Genomic DNA, 22821 nt, shown 5'->3' with positions numbered 1-22821 from the left:
GCTGGGGAAATGAACAGGGGTTTCCCCCAGATTCCCGGTTTGATTCCCCAGTTCCCGGTTTGATCCCCCAGCTCCCCGATCATTCCCCCCAGGCCCTGTGGCTTCTCCTGGGGCTGCCAGGACTGCCTGCCTCACCCAGGCAGTCAGGGAAGCAAGCCAGACAAGCCGTTGCTTCTCCTGGGGCTGCAGGCTCAAGTAGGGGCTCATCCAGCTGCTCCCCAGCTGCTCCTGCCAGCGCTGCCTGCCTGTATAGTCTATGGCTGAATATGATTTGACGCTGAATATCTTCAGATACGGATTCGGATGAATCGAATAGAGACAGTGATTTGAATCACCGAATCAAATCACTGTTCCTCCGAATCGCCAAATCCAAAGCGAATACTTTCTGTTTCGCATAGGCCTAGCAAGTATGATATCCCTTATCCAAAGTTCACTGAAGGTGCTAGAAAAAAATCCCACTAGCTTAAATGGTCTTTGGATAAAGCCTAAGAAGATTAACTCATAATACTAACTGGGAAATAAAAATCAAATGTGTAGATCAGAAGCTGTCAAGATGTATCAAGTTGTGTCTTCTTTATAGGCTATATTTATAGTTCAATACAAAAATATGTCATAGATCCTCCACCTTCTGCTTGTAAGTCTAATGAAGACATATGGTCAATTTTACTTTGTGCTAAACATTACTCTCATACTTACTCATATAGATTCTTCAAAGGTGCAGTCAAAATGGCCAGTACAGTAAGCAGATTGTTGCACTGATTGTGTATTTTATAGATTTTAGGGTCTCTGTCTTTATGTGGATTCAGGAATTCCCTCACCGAGCTGCAAACTGACCACAGTATATTTTCAGTGGACATTAAAATTGCTGCAATATCGAATCTGTAGGGGACAAAAAGAGAGAAAGCACAATGTCATCCATGGAAGCAATCTGATGGTAAAACGTCAGCTAAATCAAAAATATCTTGACAACATAAAAAATCCTCAGTTCACACCATGGTCTTGAACCTGATTCTTGGCCATCTCAGCCCAGTACCCAAATAATAAGAATCTCTCTCTCTCCCTCACTAGAGAGCTCCAGTGGCAGCTTCTACTTGGAGTCCTGGACACAGGCACTGTTGTTCATCATTTAGACCCAGCACATCAGTGGCCTGCCCTTTGTGCAAGGAGGACGTGGAGGAAACCTTCCATGTCTTCCTGGTGCCTGCAACTGCTCTTTGCTGCTCTCAGTACTCTCTTTGGCATGCTGGATTTAGACTTCTCTGAGGCAGTGTACATACTCTCTATCCCATACTGAGCAGCCAAAGGGAGCATGAGCTGCCTGGCCAATTTCCTGCCAGGCCAGGCTGGGATGGTGACTTTGAAAAGCTGCAGCAGCCAGCTCTAATGATGTCTTACAACTCTTTTGCTTTCTGGTTTGGGCACATGACACATTTGAATATGGACACTTCACTTTGCAACAAAATGTGGACCAGTTTGGACAAAATATAGATACTGGGCCACTGAGAGGGCCCCCTGAAAGGTGGAGGATGGACAAATGATCCTACATGTGTAATCCCTGAGGGGCATGGAGGAGAGGGGTTTCAATCTCCGGTGACAAGGTGATTTTCTTTTTTTGTTGCTAACCAGTGTTTCAAACACTGCTGCTAGGAGGGCCATGTGCCTTTGAACTTTCACAATTTATTTTTAATATTTGTATAATAAAGTTTTAAAAAGGTAAAAAAAAGGCTCTCTCTGCCTCAATATGTTTGTAAATATTTACCTGAGGTGGAAGAAACTGATACTCCATCTCAGAATAGACAACATTGGTTCTACAGAGATCAAGCACTGGATCAAACACAACAGAAACCTGAAATTGGTTTTCCCACATGCAAGGTGAGTGCCCCAACTAATGAGTTATTGGTCCAACTTATTTTTCATGAAGAACTTTGAGAAGTTTTGAGTTTGTCCTGATACAGAATAGGAAATTATTTGAAATCCTAAATTGAAATATATACTGAAAGAGAGGATCTGTTGTGACAATAAGATTTTGAGTTATCCTGAATTTCTGTTAAAGCAAGTAGGGAAATGATTTTTCCTTCCTAAGTGACCCATCAAGGTGGAGCTACCTATATGATTCCTCATCTTAGATTCTGTTATTCTCCAGCATCTTCCACAATTCCAAGGTAATATCCAACTATCTTCCCTCCTTTGTAGTTTGCTTCACATTAGCATGTCTCTTTTGACATGGGCATGACAGCAGGGCTCTCAAAAGAATCTAAAATCTAATGGGCACCTATTTGTTTCTTTAAGTACCTAAAACTACCTTATGAAAATCTGACCCAAAGTCCACAAAGAACCTCCAGTTTGCTTCATAAGTCTGTCATTAGAACCCCCAATACAACTATAGAATGAGAAACTTATCTATTTACTATATATAAATATACACTATATATATATATATATATATATATATATATACACACACACACACACACACACACTATCTAGATATTCACTCCAATAAGTTCTTTTTATTTTTTGAATTATTACTGGATCGTTCATGTACAGGCAAAACTAAGAATAATAAATGGGTTGGATCATCATATGTGAAAAGGGAGGCATCCAATATTCCCTGTGGTCCAATAATTTAAACCAGGTTCATGCTGAATTGAAAATACTCTACCAGTACTTAGATATTTGACAAACTCAGATTTTTCAAGAAAACTATTAGGGAAGGAGGTTCTTAATGTTAGGGCATAGAGCAACTACAACAGTCTGAGTCTAATCTTACAACATTCTGTATAATACATGAACATCCAAAATATCACCTAATATATATCCCAAGTATACTTAAAGTGGCCTTATTCCAGAACATTTAGTTCAGGATTAAAGCAGAGAATGGAAAACCAGAGTTTTATTCCTGGTGAGTGACTTTGGACAATTTTCCTAATCATTTTGTACTTCAATTTTATCATAACTAATATGTGGCTGACAATAGCTCTGAAATTTTCTGGCATGTTTTAAGCCTTCCTTCATTATTGTTTAGAATTACAGAATTGAGGGTCATCTAGTACAACCTCTTTCATAGATACTGGGTTTACTATTGCCAAATCTCTCAAATTACATGTAATGCAGTACATGCAATGCAAATACAGTAATGGGGATGCCTATCTAAACCTATAAAGGCTTTGGTGCAGTTTTTTGAATGACAGGCAGTTTCAGAATGCCCAGAATAAAAACATAGTTGGCCCAATAAAAGATACCATCCTAAGAAATTCTGGCCTCTCTCATAATTTCTGGATTCTCACCGCTACAACAGCACTCTTACACTACAGAATCAAAACCAAATTTTAAATCTCAATTTCAGTGTCAATTCTGCATTTAAAACTATCATTAGGAGTTGCACAAATATATTTTATTTGGTGGGTTTAGTTTCCATGAAAATGACAGACTCTCAGGGTAACTCAAAATCTTAAGGTCACAACAGACTCTCTCTTTCAGAATACATTTCAATATAGGGCAGAGTGAAAAAACAACCAAAAAAAAGGAACAAAAAAACCAAAACACAAACACAGATTTCTCCAAATAAACAGGAGGGTAAAAAAAAGGAATGAGTTGGAATGTTAAAACATATTTGCAGCCCAAAGTTCCCGTCCTTCTCATTTCCTAAGCAGAGCCCCTTCACTGGCAAATCTTAGGGATCTCAAAGGGTAGATCTGTCTTCAATTGCAGGGTCATAATTAGGATGGGGAAAAAGAAAACATGCACTCCTGGACCAACCATTACAAAGTTCATAATTTTTAAAACATGAAATCTTCATATTTTTCCAAGCAGGAAGCAACTGTGACCACGCAAAACCTGAGATCCTGCTCCTGCCTTTGTTTCAAGGTAATTTGCATCATCACACATCCTCACAGAAAGTGAGAGTCTTCATACCAGCTATGAACTGACTACCCAGAGGAGTATTCCATCTATTGACTCCTCTGTGAAATCCTATGAAATATGAACTTTCATTTCTACCCAGGAGAACTTTTACAATCTTTTCTCCATCACCTGGTGTTTGTGCCCGAAAGCTTGCAATTAAATAAATTTTTTTTGCAAAAATTTTGTTGGTCTAATAAAAGATATCATCTCGACTACGAGTCCTGATTACCTTTTAAGATAATTCAGGAGCTTCTCAATTGGAAAAGCTGTGCATCCTAGCAGATATGCTAAAGTACGTCAGGGCATGTCTACACATGCAATTAATGCTCAAAAAGTTTACTGCACAGTAACCTTTCCTTGAGTGCATGTCTACACATGTGCCTGTCGGGAGAAAATTTGCTTCCAAAAGAAGCAGATACTCCTGCCCTGCTCTGTTACTATATGGCAGCCAGGGGGAGCTCTAGGCTTCCCTGGGTGCCAGCCCAGGGCTGGCAGGGGGCACCAGTATCAGCCCTGGGCTTCAGGGGTTGGGAGCAGCTGTCTCACCTCTGGGGCAGTTGCCTACCCCCCTGCACCTCTGCTCCAGTCAGCTGCCTGCTGCCCAAACCCCTGGTCTGATCATGGAGCCAGGCTGGGACAATGTCCACTGACCCTGCAGCAGGCAGCTCCTAGCCCCTGGCTGGGCTCCGAGATCAGAACAGGGAGTGGGACATTGCGCCCTGCCCCTGGTAGCTGCCTGCTGCTGGGGCAGGCTCCAAGATTGGAGCCCAGGTAGGGACAATGTCCCCCTACCTCAGCAGCAGGCAGCTCTGATCATAGAGCTGAGACAGGGAGGTGTCTGCTGCAGGGGCAAGGGGGCATTGTCCCCACCCAGAGTCCACAATCGGAGCTGGCCCCAGAAGTAGGTAGCTCCCAGGGGAGGGGATTGTTCTCCCGCCCACTGCTGTCCAGGAGCAAACTGTTCCTGGTTAGGTGTATAACCATGCGCTACTGTGCAGTAGCTGCCGCACAATAAATCTACTACCTGTATTTATAGGTTGTAGAAAGACACACAGCAGGCTAGTCTACTGCACAGTAGCTCCTGCCCATGGTTACACAGTGATGCTTTACAGTACAGTAGATTAGTCTACTATGCAGTAAAGCATCTCGCGTTGACACACCCTCAGAAAAGCATGGAGCAATCGCTTATCCCTTTCCTCATGTATGCACAAATGCTGTGATCACTACCTGCATTTCCTCTGGCCTGTATAGTCACTGCTTAGCCTTCTCTATATCAAGTATCAAACCCTTTAGCCAAACCCTTAAAATTTACAAAAGACAGAATTATATGAACATAGTAGTAATAACACATGAGATATGGAACCATGTATACACTTAAATATGTGAGGTGCAGTTAATTGAAATGGTCCACATAGAAATGTATCAATTTATAACTCTATTTATGTAATTTGCAGACACATAATTTCAGTCAGATGAGTTACAGCAAATAGTATAAAATGAAAATATACACGTTATCCATATAATTTTAATTATACTTGCATTACCTTATCTGTGGAGTTCTCTTGTAAGTGGGTTGGGCCTGAGAATATCTACAGGACAGCACAGCCAAAGATTTTTCCAGCACTTCTGTCAGTATCTCCTGGGCTAACTTCGGGGGTTGAATAGTCCACAGATCATGATGAAGAGCACAGCAAAAATAATGCCACATCTGGACAGAGAATGAACATCTTTCCCCCTGGCAAAACCACACATATTAAACAATAGAAACACATCTTCCAAAATGTCATTTTGCTTCCTGTGAATCTAATTAGTTCAGGCTGAGAGGAAATAGCTGAGGAGTTTTAAACACTGGATGACCAAAAAAAAAGATTCTTGACAAGATGTAAAACATCTTTATTGACAAAAAAGCACATGTTCTACTAAAGTTAGGAAACCAGTTTTCTACCACACAGACAAACCACAAGCATCTCACCTAACATATCCTTAATTAACCTACTCTCAACCTATTGTTTTAATTCTACTTTAGAACTACATGCAATATTTTGCAATCACTTAACTGGATTAGTTTGATATACTGACTGCCTCTTCTTAAACAGAAACCAAATCCTTAACATTACTTAAGCATGTATATTTCCCTGGATTCATAATCATCACTAACAACTTTTTATAAACTTTTACTTGTGCATAATTGCAATGGAAAAAAAAAGGAAAAAAACAGCTATAACTCATAACAACTTCTAAATGGAGTTGGTCGGAATTTATCCATAACATGACTTTTTCACCTGATGATGCTAATTCACTAAAAGAAAAGCTTTCAAAAAAACCTTTTGGCAGGAAAAGCTTCTCATGCCCAGGGTCAATTTTCTGCTTACAGAAAGTAAGCACACCACTCAAAATAGCCAAGATTTCGATGGTTGACACTCACCGGGAATGTGAGAAATGAAAGCTCATGAACTGCTCTACCATTTTTCCTACTACATTCTAGGGGACTGCCATAGCCACTGAGCTATACAACCCTCTCCCCCTCCCCCACCCTCCCCTCCCACTCTCTCTCTCGTCCAAGGAATATTTAATGAGTTATTTACACAGTGTAGACCAGCTCCAACAGGATATTGAAAAATGACCAACACAGAGTAGTCAAACAACCTATGAGTCATAGCACATATCTGGGAAATGGGGGTGTTTTCACATGTACTTCAGAGGTGGGGGGGGAGGTGACTCTTTAATTAGAATGTCTCCAAGAACCCCTCTAATTAAAGTGCTCACAGTGTCTTGTGTATTCAGTGTTGCAAACTTCAAAATGGTGGTGGGGCACTTTAAGTAAAGCTTGTTCAATGAGCTTTAAAGTACCCCCACCACCATTTTGAAGTTGAATACACAAGATGCAGAGGCTGCTGGAGCATGTTAATAAGCATTCTCTGAGGGTAATTACAGCATGTCACAGCAGCATCCCCACGCATCTACAGGAAGACCAAGACTCAAATACAGAGGCTGAACCATACAGAGGACAGACTCAAACTTTGATTTCCTATATCCCAAGAAAGTGCCTTGATCACTGTACTATTTGTTATTTTAGGGTAAGCAACTCTTTCACTCCCTCTGTTTCCCTGTTTATTGCTATTTCTAAACTATTCTACTGGTAAACATCTGCTATTTTTGCAGACTCTATAATATAAACAGATGTGAGCTCTTATTTAGCTTATATATCAAGAAACAAGCAGCTGGGCTTTATAACTTAAGCCACTCAATATTATCTTTGAACAGACAATTCTTTATTCTTTGACTATTAGAAAACATAAGTTCCTAAAACTGTAGCAGATGTCTGCTACACTAAAAACTTGATTCTCTAATGTAAACTGGAGAGCTGACTTAGTGCACAGTGGGTGTTCAATATACTCTATCAGTGAGATACTAACCTTGGTAGTTTCAGATCCCTGACAGTATAGACTCTAACATGCTTTATGGAAATAATGGAGCAAGGACTAAATTTGTATGTCAAACACATACTGATACAGAAACACATATTGCTCTGTATCTTGTAAAATCATTGCTGAACCTTTAGGCTAGGGACAGAAATTATACACGTTAATCAGTATAAGTGATTAGACACCAGTTCAAATCTGCAACATAAGAAGTTCAGTCCACATAACCCACTTTCAACCCCCTACCCTCCAATTATTATGGAACTATCTGTGATTTTCTGAATCCAACTTCCAACTGCTGTATCATGGAAGTGGTCTAGGGAGAATGTGACATGAGATAATATAGTTAGGTAACTAAAAGCAAAAACATTTGAAAATGGAACAATTTTTATTTCTATAATGCAGAAAATAAGCCCCCACCATCTTCTGCATCACCTTCCCCCCTGCTACTGTTTTCTCTGCTACGGTGGGGGGATAAGACAACCCTCCAATAATAGATTTACAAATGTCCATGTATAGGAGCTAATTATTGGGAAGTTGACTTAAATTCAGTCATCTTGGATTCAGATACATATTGTAGGATCACTTTATTTCATAGACTGTAAATAGCCATGGGTTACCAATACAAGCTCAGAGCCTTTGGGCATTACTATTACATATATACATACATAAATACTGTGTATAGGAACTACCACTCCATGTAATCATAGCAAGTCACATTCTGGCCCCTGTACTTATGCAAAGAGGCTTTATTTTGCATACAGTCCCTTTTTTGGTGGGGTGTTGCTTGTTACATGCACAACACCAGCCTACAAGTTCTATTCCTACATGGTAGGTGGGGATTCATACTGGGGACATAGGCAAAATAAGAGCTCATTCTTCCTAACCACCATTTGAAAGCTATGTATCCCTTCCTCTTTGCATCAGTTGTGACCAGGACCAAAGGACTGTTTAGTCGGTCTCTGCTGTCTTTGCCAAGACCATTAACAAATTTTGCCATTCATGATGATGTTTTGTTTTTGTTTTTTGAAGTAGACAAAAAAATGGGGCTGCTGTTAACTGGCATCATCCACATGATAGTAAATTTAGATTACAGCCAGAATACACCAGATCTGAATCAGTGGCTAAAATGTGTTGTGCTCTGTATCTTGTTACCAACATCCAGGAATTGCTTCCTTTATAAGTCTTCTCCGATAGACAGAACTTGTAGAGGTATCAGCCACAGAAAGGCATGTTTAACCAACTGACTTCAATAGATCCTCAATACTAATGAAGACAGTGTAACACACTAGCTCTTCCTAACAATGCCAGAGAGTGTCATATACTGAGATCATTCTTTTCCCCATTCACATCTGAGGAATGCTAGGATCAGTCTCAGAAGCCTAGTTCTTAAATACGATAATTGTAATAAGAAAAAGTAGGGCTATGATTTCTGAAGATTCCACTCTTATTTATAATAAAATTATAAACGCATTACTTCACCTTGTAACCATGCTCAAGGAATTTCAAGCAGTATGTGGCTTATAATCAATGGCATAGTTTATTGGAAGGGGAAAATAATCAAGTGTATGCTAAGTATTAATTTACTTAGTTGCTCCCTAGTTTGCTGGATTAGAACCATTAGACTACAGATTTTAACAGCAGATTTGGGATTCCAGAACTCAGACAAAATGACAATATCCAGGTTAAAAATAGGGGGTTGGTTTCTATGGACAAGAATATTGGTTACCTTATTTAAACTTAATTCAAAGCGAAGTCAAAAAAGCAAATTCTTGCAATTAGCACAGGTTTACTTCACTGGAGAAAATAATTATAATTTTTTGAGTCCTATGTTAGCTGTATGCTACCTTTTCTTCTTTTCAAGTAAACTTGTTATTTTCAACCTATTCTAATAAAAAGTATTTTACTCAGCAAACAGAATGGGAGCATTTATCTTATTTTACTGAGTACCTTAAATCTTTCTAAGTTATCACTTAAATTAATCCTAAGCAGCCATGTACATACAGCAACACAGACATTTCTAAAAATACTATATCCCAACAGTGATGTGCGCAAGAATTGCTGACCTTATGTTTCTAATTAGTCAGAGAGCTGGCAAGCAGTAAAACACATTTGTGTAAAAAGGAACGATAGTAAACTTAACCTCACACCTCATAAAAAGCTTTGTAGTCATCCCAGTGGTGGCTCTCAGCATCCTGTAAAATGCATGTCGCACAAACTCTGACGCAGTAGTTTATAACTTGAAACTGGAGAACGTTGATGAATTCCTGATATTGTTGGACAGGCACTAGAAACAGAGGTCTGTTCAGAGGGAATGATCAAAGAGGCAAAGATTTAAGGCCAGTGCAGTAGGAGGTAACAAACCCCAGTACTACAAATGTTTTTGATTATTAGATATCAATCATTTATTTCCTCTCATTCCTGGAGTCCAAGCCTACATTCACTTTAAAAAAGAATCTGAACTTTGTTTTGCAATCTCTTTGAAATGTACATCTGCTGTTCTACAAATGTGTACTTCATTTTTAGACAAACTGCACTGCCAATACAGAGTTTAGAAGTAAAAGTGTTCTTTCCTATCTTTAAGGGTCAGAAGGTTCTCTGTTATTCAATTTCTCTGGGATGACCATATGCCCTTGTCAGCAGTAACTCTTATATAGAGTATATAGAGTAAACACAAAGAACTAGACATTATTTTAATAAAATAAAAGTATAATTGCCTATATAAAAGTGACTACAAAATGTTTTGTAAAAACAATGACCAGGCAGTATTTTGATGCAAATATTCTTATGCACCAAGAAAGGTCTTATGCAAGAGAAAGGATCATGAAACCATGTATAGTTCGCTGATTTACAATCTGGTCTCAGGTAGCCAAAGCTGCTTCAACATTCAGCAGCTGAGTTTGATCCTGATGAACCATACATCAGATGAGAATTGTCAAAAAGGAGCATAGCGCTAACCTCTGTCTTCATAGACCACTTTTCTCCCTAATATGTACCCTATGGAAACACATGTAAAGGGAAAGTTGGCTTAGAACAAGTTCAGCTAGTGTTTCACTGACATAACATGCCCCTTTCTTCAACAATGGAAACTCTCTGTTAGGGACAGAAGTTGCCCATAAACCAGTGTCAGTGATCAGAAATCAGTTCAAATCTGTAACATAACAGAAGCTCAGTGAATATAAACCACTTTCAAAATGGGCGACACTGGTTGATAAGCCCGGATAGATGTAGTATCAGACTAAACTGATTTAAGTTAAATTGGTTTATTGAACTTCTGTCCCAGATTCAAGTTAACTCAAATACCCTCAGCATGCCAGAATGCTTTGCATCTTCCCCCAAAAAATCTCCCTCACAAGATAAGCAGGCTAGCCTTGGCCCAAGCTGTCTTCTCCAGCAGAGCAGGGAGGCATGCTCTACCACCACCATCTTGACCCTGGGCTTCTAGCCTGGGCCACTGCAGGCATGTGGCTACATTTCCAAAATCAAATGTCTGTAGACTATCTGTTCACTTGCATATCAGTTCAGTCTAACACAGTTTAGACTAACCTGAGAAGACTGAATCGATTCTGCTTCAGGCTTTTTGACTGTCTGTACTTAGTACTGAAAGAGTACAGGCATGTATTTTTATTTTATAATCAAACGTGTTAAACATGTAATGAATATTAAGTTATTAGTGCAAACAAATTTGAAGCAAAAATCCTAGTTTTCTATTCATATTATTATAAGATGGAGTCAACTACTGTATTAGCATATGGTTAGTAAGAATTTGCACTGATTTACCAATATAAATCTTGAAAAAAAAACAGTAGTTTTTATAACAGCTATTTCAAGTTATCAACACTTTTGATTCAGGGCTTTCTTAAAACAAAATGAATTGGGCTTAACTTTTGGGAAATATTTGGGTATATTTGCTACTTCTCTGTATCACTGAAATGCAATTAAAATGCCAAAATATCTATTTGAATTAAATGATTAAATTGAAAAGGACTCACTTTTTGCTGGTCTTTCTCATTAAAATATCATACATTATAAAATTCTGAAAGATGTATACAGCTGTGGAGAGTACAGCATGTAAGTTTTGCAGAGGAGCCTTGGATGGAACTTCTCTGCTTCTCTCCTCCAACCTCGCCAGGACAGCTGTTGCTACTTTGCAGCAGGCCTCTACAAAGTTTGCTCTAATTTCCTGAAAAGAATCATCTCTGCATGCCAGAGCCAATGGAAGCAATGTGTCAAGTTCTTCCATGATGTCAGAACAAAACTAGGAAGAAATAAATGTGGCATCAAGTTATTTGTTCTGTGACAGAACTGTGTGATTTATATAGGGTCAAGCTCTTGAATAATGAAATTGGCATAAAACATAAATATCATGAATCAGTTTTATTAAAAAAAATCACTGGCTTACAAGGAAAAGCCTTTATTTATAATCATGTGAATACATCAAACCTGACTTTATAGCCTTTACGCTGTTTAATTCCACAGTGCCTGTTGAGAGGAATTTAGGGGCCTAACCTCACAGGACATGTCTACACGAGATGCTACTGTGAAGTGGTTACTGAGCATTTATTTAGTACTTGTAGAAGCAAGTACTAAATAAATGTACAGTAACTGGAGTTACTGTGCAATAGCACCAGAAAACATCTTTTAAGTGACACTATTGTGCAGTAGCCTGATTCTACTACACAGTAGTGTCGCAGCATGGTTTTGCCACACGATGGTCCTGTGTATTCAGCATCTCATTTAGATGTGCCCCTAATGTCCTAACCTTTATAATATATATTTAATAATATTCTGAAGATAAAATTAATTCCTTGTGACCAGGGATAATTTTCCAAATTATTTTACCTTTTTCAAAATACATTTATTAACATTACTTGTCAGTAATATAAAAAATGAAATTGTCATTGCCAAAGAAATGTGTGTATGTATACAAACATAAATAAATATCAATGTATTTACATTATAAATATATATACACGTGTGTGTGTGTGTGCGTGCGTGTGCGCATAGTTTTCAGTTTGGATATCTTACTGAAAGCCTGTATTTTTTTTTAAACATCTAACAGTTCTGCTTACTATCAACTGTACTCCATCCCAAATTGACTAAAACACTTGCAAAAAAATCCTACTTTAAAAACCTTTAAGATATTATTCCGTTTGACAAACCATTTAATTAATCAACATATCTGACCTTTTGGACAAATCAAAGAACTCCAATTTGGCAGTAATATTTGTTATGATGATTAATTAAATGGTATGCCTAAGGAAATAAATACAGGAAACCCTTTTTATAGTAATTCTTCAAAGTTTTCAACCATTTTATCATCAGACTGGGAGGTAATACAGCAGATAGTAATCAGAATGGCTTATAATCCTTTGATGAAAAAAAATAATACTGGCAAAGTTAAAAAGTTCATTCTGTTTAATACAGACTATGGGTGAATGTATAAAGCAAAGCTCAAGAGTGTATTGTAATGCCTCTCACATTCTTAATTCCATTTATATGAGATGTGGAATATTAATGGTACTGTAAGTACTTCAAAGCTTAGATGGCAAACAACCTTGGCATTCTGTCTCCCCTCAAACTTCAGATCTTTTGATACCTGCCTTTACAATTCGTTTTGGTCGCTCCTCCTGGTGAACTGCTCCCCAGGACTCCTTCATTTGCTGGGTGTTTACAAGACTCATTGAATAGCTTGCAGCTGAAGACTGTTCTTTCTGCTCATGCTGAAGAATTTTAGTTAAAAAATCTTCAATTGCTATTGATATACAGTGACCCATAGAAGAAGACAGGTTTTTAAATGCATTTCTCCAGCTGAACTCCAAGGAAATAGGCTGAAATATACATTTTTATAACATCAATCCAAATGCAACAATGAGTGTTACTATTGTTATGGTCCTAAAATTATAAGAATACCAATATACAAGTTGTCTAGAGAAGAAATTTTGTCACACGTAGCAAGAGTATTCACATAACACAGAAACTATAACTCCTTAATTTTATTTATTTATTTTTATATATATATTATATAAATATATATTCAGAGACAGATATACTTAACACATGTTTATAAGCATAGTGATGTTTCATTTGAATTGTCACTGGATTTAATAAAAGTATTCTAAGTTTATTTATAAAATATATATTTCAACTCTTAAAACATCTTTCTATAAGCAGGAGACTGCACGTAAAAGAAATCTTTAAAATTACTATATTTAAGAAAGTAAATTATATTTTATAGCCACTATACTTTAAGAAGTGTTTTTAACATAAAACATCATATACTATTCTCTCTTACTCTGAACACCTAAAATCCTAAACCGGCAACAAATAACCTAAGGGGTAAACAAACGGTTAAAAGAAACTGTTTTAACATATCTAAACTACATTTAATTTCTTTAGCACTCGATTTTACAAAGGTTTCAACTGGTCCATGTTGAATGAGCTGTCAAACTTCACAAAAGAATGAGAGAACTCTAAGGTGGATCTGACTCATGCCAACTGTAGATGCAAGTACAACATGGACCATATCCTGATTTTCATTCAATCTTACTTTGTACTGCCCAGTTAGCATAAAGCAGACAAAGCCAAAAACGGCCAACTGAGAATTCCTTCATTGTAAAAGGGATGTTTCAGGAGCAAAGAACTTAATCTAAGCTGTTATATAGGGAATGATAGAAGAGAAAAAAGGGGGTTATTTAGGGCTATTTGAATCATAAAATTGGCTTATTAAATGTCACTGCTGGAAAATAATGGACCTGGCATATATTTAGATCACATCAGGTTTCAGAAGCTCAAATATGACTGTGGCAGTGCACGTTTGGGTGCCTGCCACTTTAAGGGTGGAAAACAGGCAGCAGCCAGGTGTCTGATGAGGGCAGCCATTTTGAGCACTAGGCATATAAACATTGCCTGGCTGAGCTGCACAGGACATCTAGCAGGTAGGAGCAGGAGGCTCTTGATCCTGGGCATGACCTAAAACTGCACCCTGCTGGGGAACGGTGGCCTGATGGGGCTCCTAGTGGCATGGGAGCCCCCAAGAAATGCCAGGCTAGTTACCTCCTCAGTGAAAGGCAAGGAGGGGTGCCTTAACCCCAGCCTCCATCTTCAGGTCAGCTTTGGGGAGCAGCAGTGGGGCCAGGCTTGGCTGTGGCCACCTGAGCCTATGAGGCAGGTGCAAGAGCCCGGGGAGTGAGTGTGGTGGGTCAGGCACAGTAAGCAGAGTGCCAGCTGAGCCTACGGGGGTGGATGACCCCGAGACCCTGAGAGAGGGTGGTATAGTGAGGCCCTAGGGAAGAGGGCAGAGTTGTGTGGCCCCACACACAGTACGGCTGAAGGGGAATAGACCTGAAGGACTGTGCGTGAGGGGGCCTGAGTAGGGCTCAACTGGGAGTAGGGCTGAAGGGCAGCGCAAGGACCAGTCTCATGAGTAGTTGAATGTAAGGATGTAGTTGAGTGCAAGGAAGATGAGAAGCCCCCATGGTGGGGTGTGGTATAGAGGCCCTAGAGCAGGTACAGTAGGAACAGCAGGAATGGGGAGTAGGCCAAGGTATGTCTTCAGACACCGGAGGCCGTATTTGTGCCAGAGGCCAAATAAGGGGCTCAGCCAGAGAGTTAAGGGTGAGTCCTGACCCTGGTAAGTCCTCCAATGCAAGGAGGATGAGGGTGGGTTGAAAGAAAGACCTAAAGGTTAAGCACAATGACCTGCTGCTCCAGGGAGGGAGTGAGAGTCTCTGTGAGACGCTGGAGCACCAGTCATGGTGTAGGTTATGATTACATCATGTGGATGCCATCTGCAAGGCGTGGGCTGCAGTGTAGGGCAGGTTTGGAGCCGCGGCTAGCACACCCTGGTATTGGGGCAGGAAATGGGCAGTCTTCCACACTATACCACCAGTTTATGGGAACAGCAAAGTCGTGACAGGAAAGACTGGACGGACTGCTCCATAGAGACAGGTGGGTGGGCCAGCATGAGACCCAGCCCTGAGCATGCCCCCTGTCACAATAACATATTTTTAGTTGGTAAATAGAGGACAAAATCCTTCAATAAGATTTAGTTGCTCACTGATATCAAAGAAACTGTCTTGATTTTAAGAACAAACCCCAGTAGTAACCATCTATACGATCAGATGCTATGATTTCTGTATATTTTGTAAAATTATGCTGCATTTGAAAACATATGAAATATTGAAAAGGGACTTGCAAGTTTTTGCCTTCCTCTCTATTAGTGAGGTATTTTAAACTTCTGATTTTGGCTTTGTTATACTTTAACGTTTTTGACATACATCCACGTTCTCCACTTCACATGCATAGGATTTTATTCCACCTGAAAGGAGACTATTTTTTTCTAAAATTAATTGTAATAACCAAATTATTAAACTCTGAAGATAGGTGGTTATAATGAACATGCTGACTGACCTTATACTGATGACACAGACCAAAAAAAACCAAACCCCTACAAAGTACAAGATTCTTTTCATACTCACCTCTTTCACCTGAAGTAACTGTTCAGGAAGCACACTGGTTTCATTTGCTCTAGCTTCCCCTATTAAAAGCTCCCCACTAGCTTTCTTCAGAACTCCTGCACAGTATGATAAAGGGGATCAAAGTTAAGATTAATTCTGTAGAAAAGTCTGCAGCCTACAACACCTTCTGATATATCGAAATGCATTATAAAAAAGAAATCAACAAGATGTAGTGGAATATTAATGTTATGCAAAAGTCAAATTCAGGTTATACATAGTCCTTTTTATATAAGATGAAATTCACATCCCATTGTATTCATATTTTATACATGTGTGTATATAATGTGTAAATTATAGCTCTTTTTGTTATTAATTCATTTTTATATTGATTGTGTAGTCACTTGTTTCTAGAGAGAATAGATAACTTCAGAGCAGCTGTGTAAAAATTAATTTCTGTTCTTTGCCCAATAATTTAAATAAATTGTAAGGCACTATATATTTTAAACTTTTTGGTTATTTTAAATGCTGACACTATAAGAATAAAATTACACCTAATTAGTTCAATTATTACATACAACATAATGACCCAAACCATTGAAACAGTCAGACTTCTCTGGCATTAATAACTCATTAGTAAAGTGCAACATATGGTTCAATCATGCTTTATTGAAGTCTATGGGAATATCACCATTGATTTCATCAGGAACAAACACATAATTAATATAAAGGTCATATATTTAGGGCCCAAATCCTCAAACACTCACATGAACTGTATCATGAAGTTATTCATGTGTATACATATTCAAGGTGTTGGGATCTTAGATCAAAATATTTCATTTCAGGACAGAGGTCATGTCTCCTCCATACTCTAATACTAAATGAACAATCAATGTTCAACAAATAAAAGAAAATAAAAGCAAACCAGCTGATATTTTAAATACCATTTCATCCCCTTAATGCATAACTACTTCAGTATTGAATGCAAGCTATATTTAATTTATTTGAAACATGCAAAAACAAAAAAAATGCTAGATAATAAGGTATTTTCAGCTGAAGAGTATCATTAGAAGCATAAACTCAAAAGATCTGCTGCTGCTTGAAGGCATTAGTAAGTTGTAGGGTCAAAGCTTGGGAAAATCTTTCCTGTTTGACAAGGCATTCAATTTTCTTGAATATCCATAGGAACTAATTTGTCTAAAGTGGATTTTATCATATGAAAGTTTCATATTTTAAGTTGTCCTTTCAAAACTAGTTGCAAGAAAAGAAGCATAATCCAAGAAATAAAAAATGGCAGAATATAAAGATGGACAAGACTAATTAGATCATCTAGTTCTTTTCATTGCCAGGGCAGGATTGTTCTCTACTGTACATTTACTAATGTTTCACTGAGTATATTTTTAAAGGCACTAGGAGATGGAGTTTCTAGTACATCTCTTGGGAAATTATTCCAGGCAGATAGTGAATACTATCAGGGCATTTTTTGGATATCCGCTCTACATTTTCTCTCAATTTAATCTCATTATTTCGAGTTATTCTCCTTCTTTTTATGTTAGGAAGTCATCAGGCCCTAAGTGTTTACATACTTTAAATATCTGTACACTAACATCTTCATACTGTCACAGCTCAGATATGCTCTCTATAATTTACTCTTGATCTCTTCTCAAAAAGTCAAATCGTCTGGCTTGCTAAGTCATTTATATTGTCATCTCAGAATTCTCTTCAGTTTAATATTTGCAATGAACAAACCACAAGTGAATGCAGTATTTTGGAGAAGATCTTCAGCTGATACAAACTGTCACTGCCACAGCTGAATACAGCTTTGGGAATTTATACTAATTAAAGATCTTAAGTTTAGTCATGCCAGTGCTGTACAGAGAGGACCACTAGCCTATAATTTAAGGCTTGGCATATAAAATAAAAAATTGTTGCCATATCTCACTGAAAAAAGTCTCATGTGTAAGCTATGTGCAGCTATCAGCCTTAAGTCTTTTTTGGGTTTCCTCATCCAACACTAGATTTAAGTGTGGTGTCAGCATCCTCTTTAGAAGCAGCAGGCCCAAACTGGTCTTCTCTTCCTAGTACCAGCCAATTTCTTTGTTTTCCCTTTTCTAATTATTACAGAAGACTAGACCTAATATAGACTATTTAGTGCCATATGCCAGTAGAGACTCTCCCCAAGCTTGATATTTATCAATTTATTGTAATGATCTGTCTACTGTCTCTTGGGAAAGTAACAGAAAAAAAATCCAATTTGAATTATTGTTGAAAGCAAGGATTCAAGAAAATAGTATTACATATTTTAATTAAATCCAGAGTTTTTCTGCAGCCAGTCTGCTGTAATTCTGTTATAAAGCCATGAAAGTTATCAGACATATTTTCTTCTTTGTTTAGTACTATTTTTCGCTCTGTATTTGTCCCATTGTTTTCCCAAAGATAATGCTTGGGCTTACTGGACTGTCATTTTTTCTTTCTTTTTTCCTTTTAAAGTTTTTTAGTGTATTACCTACATTTTTATTCAATTTCCATCATCTCATTTGGTTTTTTCTAAGGACCATTATGATCACCTTGATGGACAACTGTGTAATACAGGTCAGAGTTGTACCTTCAAAAATTGTTCATAAGTTAAAATCTAATACCACCCAAGCTACAAGCCAGTTGGATTGTACATCTGTTTTCACAATATCTTTGTTGTGAGCATACTAGAGACAACAGACCTTGAAGAAAATAAGGAATGTCAGCAGACAATCATTAAGAAGTAGAAGAGTCTGAAATATTTGATTAGCAATAGATTGAAGTCCTCATAGATTTTGTCATCTACAACAGAATCTTTAATTTTTGTACCATAGTGAGAAAGTTCTCGCAACACGCACATGGTAAATGTGAAATGAATAATCTTTCTTCTGAGAGTAAATCCTATTTTTAAATTCCACAAAATAAAATTTTCTAAGGAAGCTACTGCTGCATCTACCTATGGGAACCAAAGCGAAAAATCTAACTTGTTTTGCTGGTATGTGTATAACTTCAAAGGCTGTCTATTAAGGCTATGCACCTTGTAAATTTGATCCCGTTCTCCCTTTCATTATGCTTTCTAGAAATGGATGTAAAGTAAAAGAACTCTTCTTCTTAAGCTGTGAAGGGAAGACCTTTGCAAATCCTTCTGGTCCCCTGAGGCAATACTTGTAAACCTAAGGGCTTGACAACTTTGCCCAGGGTGGTTTCAAAGAGCTCCACTGGAAAAAGCTTTTCTTGGCACTCATTATCTGATCTGTCCAAAGTTCACCTTTCTCACTGGAATGGAAAAAAGGTGAGAGAAAGATGAAAGTGTGTTAGATGTTTTTGATTTTTAAAAGTCTCAACAAGAGGCTTCTGAAAAGCCAGGGGAAAGAGAGAAAGCACATCTTAAAGATGGAAAGAGAATGCAATTTGGCAGTCTATTCTTCATTCTAAATAAGGGTTTCCTGCTTAACCCTTGACTACTGCTGAATGTTCCAGGTTTCTTCAAATAGAACATTACTCCTGTGATGTTGAATGTACTAGGTATGTCTGAAAAATTCCAGGGAATTCAAGTGAATGTAAATAGATGAGAGGAGCACAGCAGGTATAGTGAAAGAGCAGCAAATACAGGGTTAATTATACCTATACCCTCACTTCCCCCACTGGACAGACATGATGAAACTCTTCCCTTTTCCAAAACCATACTGCTACTGTTTCAGGAAGAATGACTGGGAAACTGGGAATATATGTTCCAGCTTTGTTAGGAGAAATCTTGCTTCTTTTCTTGATAGGAAAAGAGTTGTCATCTTGCTTTGGTGACACGCCAAGGTTTGAAGGACAAAGCACATTTAGATTTCATTTGCAGAGACTCAAGTTTCCTCAAATATATTTTTGGGAGGAAATTTCTCAGATCTATTTGTTCTTTCAGAAATGAATTATTTCAGGTCTAAAATAAAATAATACAATATTGCATTTTCAGTTTTTTAAAAAGTTGTTATACTAATTTTTCTGTTAACTTTTATTTATGTTTGGGTAATCCAGGTATACTTTGAATTTAAGTGTATAACTTGACATGTACAGAATAGTAAAAAAAAAATAAAGTTACTGAGAATTGACAGAATATGAAAATAAGGTGTAATACAGAATGCAATGCATAAATCATTTTTGTTCACCTACATTAGGGGTGTAAAAGATATGGCCCATGGGGCTCCTGAAGGGGCCAAGAATTTGGTGGCAGGGCCCCACCACTATATTCCAGCATATGGAGCCCAGGTGGGGATGTGCGTCAGTGGCAGAGGGCAAATTACAGGCATGTTAGTCCATATGGCTCAGGAACCCACAGTGGTTAGGGCTGCTGACAATCAACCCACCACCAAAGGTGGGTTCTGGATGTGGCCCACAAGGAGCCCCAGGGTCTGGATCAAGCCTCAGGAGCCAAGGGATTTTGACACCCCTGATCTACATGAAACAGTCTGGGGGCTGAATCCAGAGGATTCCAGATGCAGAACTCTCAAAATCAATTCACAGAACTGTCCAGATCACCTCAGAGCAACTGCTACATCCACCTCCCTGGAGTGTTACTTTGGTTCAGTGTGTCCTCTGGTGCTATTACCTGCCATGGGAGTTACTCAGAAAACAGTGGTAAGCAGTACTTCCCTGTAACATCTATTTTCAACTGCCTAAATTGGTCTTCACAGGATTCCATTGTGCATGCTGCAAAGAAACTGTCTTGTTGGCAGCTAGAAGTGTGAACTGCATGTCTTTCTTTTCTTCACTGTTCTTTTTTTGGTTCACAAGCAACCTCCTACCAAAAGCAGAATCTGCTGAAGAGACTACATCCAAGCAATAATGCTATGAAAAAGTATGAAGAGAAGCCCAGGTGGCCACCTTGCAAATTTCCAATGTGGAAGCCTTCGACCTCTCCGCCCAAGAAGCAGCTATAGTCCTAGTGTAATGAGCTTTACAAACCCTGGGAGCCTCTTTACCCTTAACTACATACGCCTCCCTAATACAATCCCTTAACCATCTAGCTAAGGAACTCTTAGAAGCCATTTGACCCCTCTTAAGACCCCCTAAGAGTACAAACAATCTGTCAGAAGATATGAAATCTTTGATTCTTCTGTGATAAACCCTAAGTGTTCCTCTTACATCCAATTTATGCAGCCATTGCTCTTTGTCATCGCTGGGTCTAGGGAAAAATGAGGGCCAAGAATCCTCCTGGTTTAGACACAATTCAAATATCAGCTTTGGCAAAAAAAATGAAGAACTGTCCAAAGAAGTACTTTGTTTCTGATGGAACTTTACAAATGTTCTATATATCAAGCCTCAAGTCTCCACATGTTAACGCTGAACAAAGAACAGCTAAACTTGTCATTGTAAACAGCCACATTTTCTGTCATTTTTTGGCATGACTTAAACAGAAGTCTAATAAGGACCTGTAATAAATACTCAAAATAGCCAAGAAGAAAATGAAACAAGGGCAGGACCTTATTCTATTTGATGTCTGGGAAAACACCATATCATTGGGAAACAAAGCTTATTTATTATGTATTGATAGTTCCTCTTAACTTATTCACAGTACTAGGGTAAACTGAGTTAACCCTTAGGGTATGCTTACCTGTAATGCAACTGCAGGGGGAGCAATTGGGGCAGGAGCCCCAGGGCTACCTTTGTGAGGGGGTACAAAGGCAGCTGCTAATGCAGTTGCAGCTGACCCATGTGTCATGGCTGCCCCAGGCGCAGAGCTCTACCCTGCTATGCTTCTGATGCCTACACTGCCTTCACAGTGGTAGTCTAACCGCAGCACCGCAGAACTCAGTGTGAGCTACCCTACCCTGGTTCTCAGCAAGTTTTTTCAGCACATGCTGAGTTCTGTGCTGCTAGACTACTACCAATACCTGAGCTAGCTCAGTATGTCAACACTATACCACAGTCATTTCTGTATTGCACTATAAGTCCTCTAATAAGCCAATACTTCTAAATAAATATATAAGAAGGCTCTTATTTTTGTTAGCACCTACACCACAATCAGGTACACCACATCTGCCAGTACAATCAAAGACACTAGTCAAATGTGATTAATCAATTTATTCTGATCCAGAAACAGGCTTTATCAGTGAGCAAATAATCATGATTATCAGGAAAATATAGGATGCTAACAAAAAAAAATGCATTCTCTTCTGGTTCTTGACAGAAAAGCTGAAACAACTGGGAATATACTTCTCATTTCCCCTATCAAAACATCTTTTATCTTGCCATTACAGCTCAGATTTCTAATAAATATGACCGGTAAATAATTTTATCAAGCATTTTTTTCTTATTTCTCTAACTATGCCTGCAGTCCACAATTCCACCTAAAAACTGGATGTATTCCAGCAAGGTTTTCTGAATAAATTGAGATCTCCTCCCCAAGAATAGCAAGTCTGAAAATGAAGAAGGGTTTGCCAGTCATAATACCCTAAACTGTAATAGATTTATCATCCTACTTGTTAAGGGGTATAATTCTGTACTCCCTTTGGAACTTCCTGTCGAACCTCCCACAACCCAGAATACTGCCTTAGCAGCTGATTTAATTATATTCTTCAGATCAGATCTGGAAAGTATAGCCCCAACTTAGGACACAATCTGACACTGCATGCAGAGTAGAATGAATGCAAAACAGCAGTATAATTCAAAACAAAGAAAGCTCAAAACAATCTTACACACTTATGCATTAAATTAATCTTATGCCTAATTGTTCACAAGATCATGTGCTTCATGGAAAACAGCATTTCTTTCTTAATATTCCCTCTATCAAGGTATATATTACTCTAAATAGCTACACATTTCTGTGCAAATTACATTGCACATGGTGTTTACTATTTTTGGAGTGTTTTCGTTTAATTACACATCTATTAAAAAAAACAGAAATAAAAACAGCACCTGTGATTAATTCAGTTAACGAGGCTCCTAACAAATATGGTCTGACAAACCTTTATCTTCCATGCAAAATTTCATTAACATCTCTGAAGGGTCATAAGGGTCTACCATGATATATCTCTATT

At 38.3% G+C, this 22821-nt stretch overlaps 1 protein-coding gene across 14 annotated transcripts in view; it reads right to left on the bottom strand.

Annotated features, from left to right (window-relative positions):
• The window catches only part of KIAA0825 (KIAA0825 ortholog), a 426905-nt gene that overhangs the window by 271330 nt on the left and 132754 nt on the right, over positions 1–22821 (bottom strand). For all 14 annotated transcript variants that reach the window (XR_009461085.1, XR_009461086.1, XR_002089181.2 and 11 more), the window contains 6 exons: positions 15806–15900; positions 12929–13156; positions 11318–11583; positions 9476–9626; positions 5448–5638; positions 697–879 (listed from right to left, as the gene is read on the bottom strand). Coding sequence is in view for 11 of the 14 variants with exons in the window: in XM_019483483.2 (XP_019339028.2) it covers positions 697–879; positions 5448–5638; positions 9476–9626; positions 11318–11583; positions 12929–13156; positions 15806–15900 (1114 nt within the window). In the remaining 3 variants the exon portion in view is untranslated. The remainder of the gene's footprint in view (positions 1–696; positions 880–5447; positions 5639–9475; positions 9627–11317; positions 11584–12928; positions 13157–15805; positions 15901–22821) is intronic.

The sequence above is a fragment of the Alligator mississippiensis genome, chromosome 3 (assembly GCF_030867095.1).
Source record: "Alligator mississippiensis isolate rAllMis1 chromosome 3, rAllMis1, whole genome shotgun sequence".
NCBI classification, from domain to species: domain Eukaryota; kingdom Metazoa; phylum Chordata; order Crocodylia; family Alligatoridae; genus Alligator; species Alligator mississippiensis.
The sequence above is the reverse complement of the archived record's forward strand: the minus strand, read 5'-3'. Positions and strand labels throughout refer to the sequence as shown.